The following is a 1,562-nucleotide window of genomic DNA, read 5'->3' as shown; positions in this document are numbered from 1 at the left end:
CAGGGCATTTGCAGTGTGAAGAACATATGCATTAATGAAGTAACCAATGCAGAAGCTGCAAGTGTGACCTATTAAAGACTGTGTTTAGGCCAGTCTATAACAGCTTGATCTAGCAGGGCCCTGGAAAGCATTGTGCTGCTCTAGAAGGGCCAAAAATTCACATGAGCAGCTATTTCCACTCATCTGCATTACAAGGTTTACAAAGGAAAACAAAGAAGGTTTAGTACGGGGAAGGAATTCTGATTCAGGTGCTCAAACAGTTCATCATTTTTAGACAGAAATTCTATATAATTTCACACTGGTTTGAAATCTGAGTGTGAGATGTTTTACAGGAAGGAAAGAGAAAAAGTATTATTTTGTATTATTTCCAGTAGAAACAAGAGCTCTGATCAAAACAGAAAAATAAATTTCTCATATATGTTCTCTATGAAAACCATACATGTTCTCTATGAAAACCATAACTAAAGATAAGCTTAAATATACCTGTTGATCAAGACAAGAAACTCCGTGTTATTTATGCACAATGAAAACCAGTTTAAAGAGAGTTGCCACTGAGATACTTGTTGGCACATCATCCATTGGAAGTTCCTTTTTATCTTGTGATTGTCTACAGATACTTTTCTCTGTCCAAAAAAAAAAGCCAAGCACATGTGCATTTTAATCATAAAATAGTGAATTGTAACAACGTGAGTTCATCCCCACCAGTGGGCGGGTGCGTTCAGCTTTTTTTTGAATACTGCAGATCATATGAAGTATCTTCACTAAAATATCCAAGGACTTCATCATGTACCCTTTCCTTTTCGCTGTCCCCTTACATTTTCTGTAATTAAGAAGTATCAGTGATTTCTCCTTGCACATACTAAACCAATCTTCTTACAGTTTCTTAAAGGCCACAGAAAGGCAGACCATCTCAAGCAGATCTAATGGGAGGGTGTTGCATCACAACAGCATGGTCATCATGACTGACACAAGCACTGCAACATTGACTGTCCGCTTGCTGCCATCTGACGTTCTTCGGGCATGCAATACAGCAAATACTGCATTTGTGTGGTTCGTTGGTATTTCTACATTGCAAATCATGCCTTCGCAGCAAGAAATGCATTCCTGTGGAGAAAAAGGAGTTCATTTAACATAGGGTAATTCAGCAGTAGCTTTTAAAGATATACGTTCTATCAACTGGTTGCAAAGGTTACAGCTAAACAGACTCATTGTTTCTGCCTGGCAGCCTGGCAGCCTGAGCAAAGGCAGCTGATGGAGCATATATGCTACAACTCCTCTTTCAAATCATGCAGCACAGCCTTCCTAGAGTAACTCATCACCTAGTGCTCTCACCAGGCTTCAGAACTATGATGTGATGTAATACAGCTATGTTAGCTGTACTGACAAGTTCGGTTTTGGTGTCTGAAATCTTTCATGCTAAAAATAACATAACTAACCTTCTCAACTATTAAGGAATTAGTGGATAATCATGGTTTGGTTTGGAAGGGACCTTTAAGGACCATCTAGTTCCAAGCCCCCTACCATGGGCAGGGACACCTTCCACTAGACCAGGTGGCTCAAAG

General features: G+C 39.6%; 1 protein-coding gene across 1 annotated transcript in view; it reads right to left on the bottom strand.

Annotated features, from left to right (window-relative positions):
- Positions 1 to 939: 939 nt before the first annotated feature.
- LYPD6B (LY6/PLAUR domain containing 6B) overlaps positions 940 to 1,562 on the bottom strand; it is a 3,861-nt gene continuing 3,238 nt past the window's right edge. Inside the window, exon 4 of the mRNA XM_010015407.1 lies at positions 940 to 1,104. Coding sequence (XP_010013709.1) covers positions 940 to 1,104 — 165 coding nt within the window. The remainder of the gene's footprint in view (positions 1,105 to 1,562) is intronic.

The sequence above is a fragment of the Nestor notabilis genome, unplaced genomic scaffold (genome assembly GCF_000696875.1).
Source record: "Nestor notabilis isolate BGI_N333 unplaced genomic scaffold, ASM69687v1 scaffold4195, whole genome shotgun sequence".
In the NCBI taxonomy this organism is placed as follows: domain Eukaryota; kingdom Metazoa; phylum Chordata; class Aves; order Psittaciformes; family Psittacidae; genus Nestor; species Nestor notabilis.
Note: the sequence above shows the minus strand (reverse complement) of the source record. Positions and strands in the feature narration are given on the sequence as shown.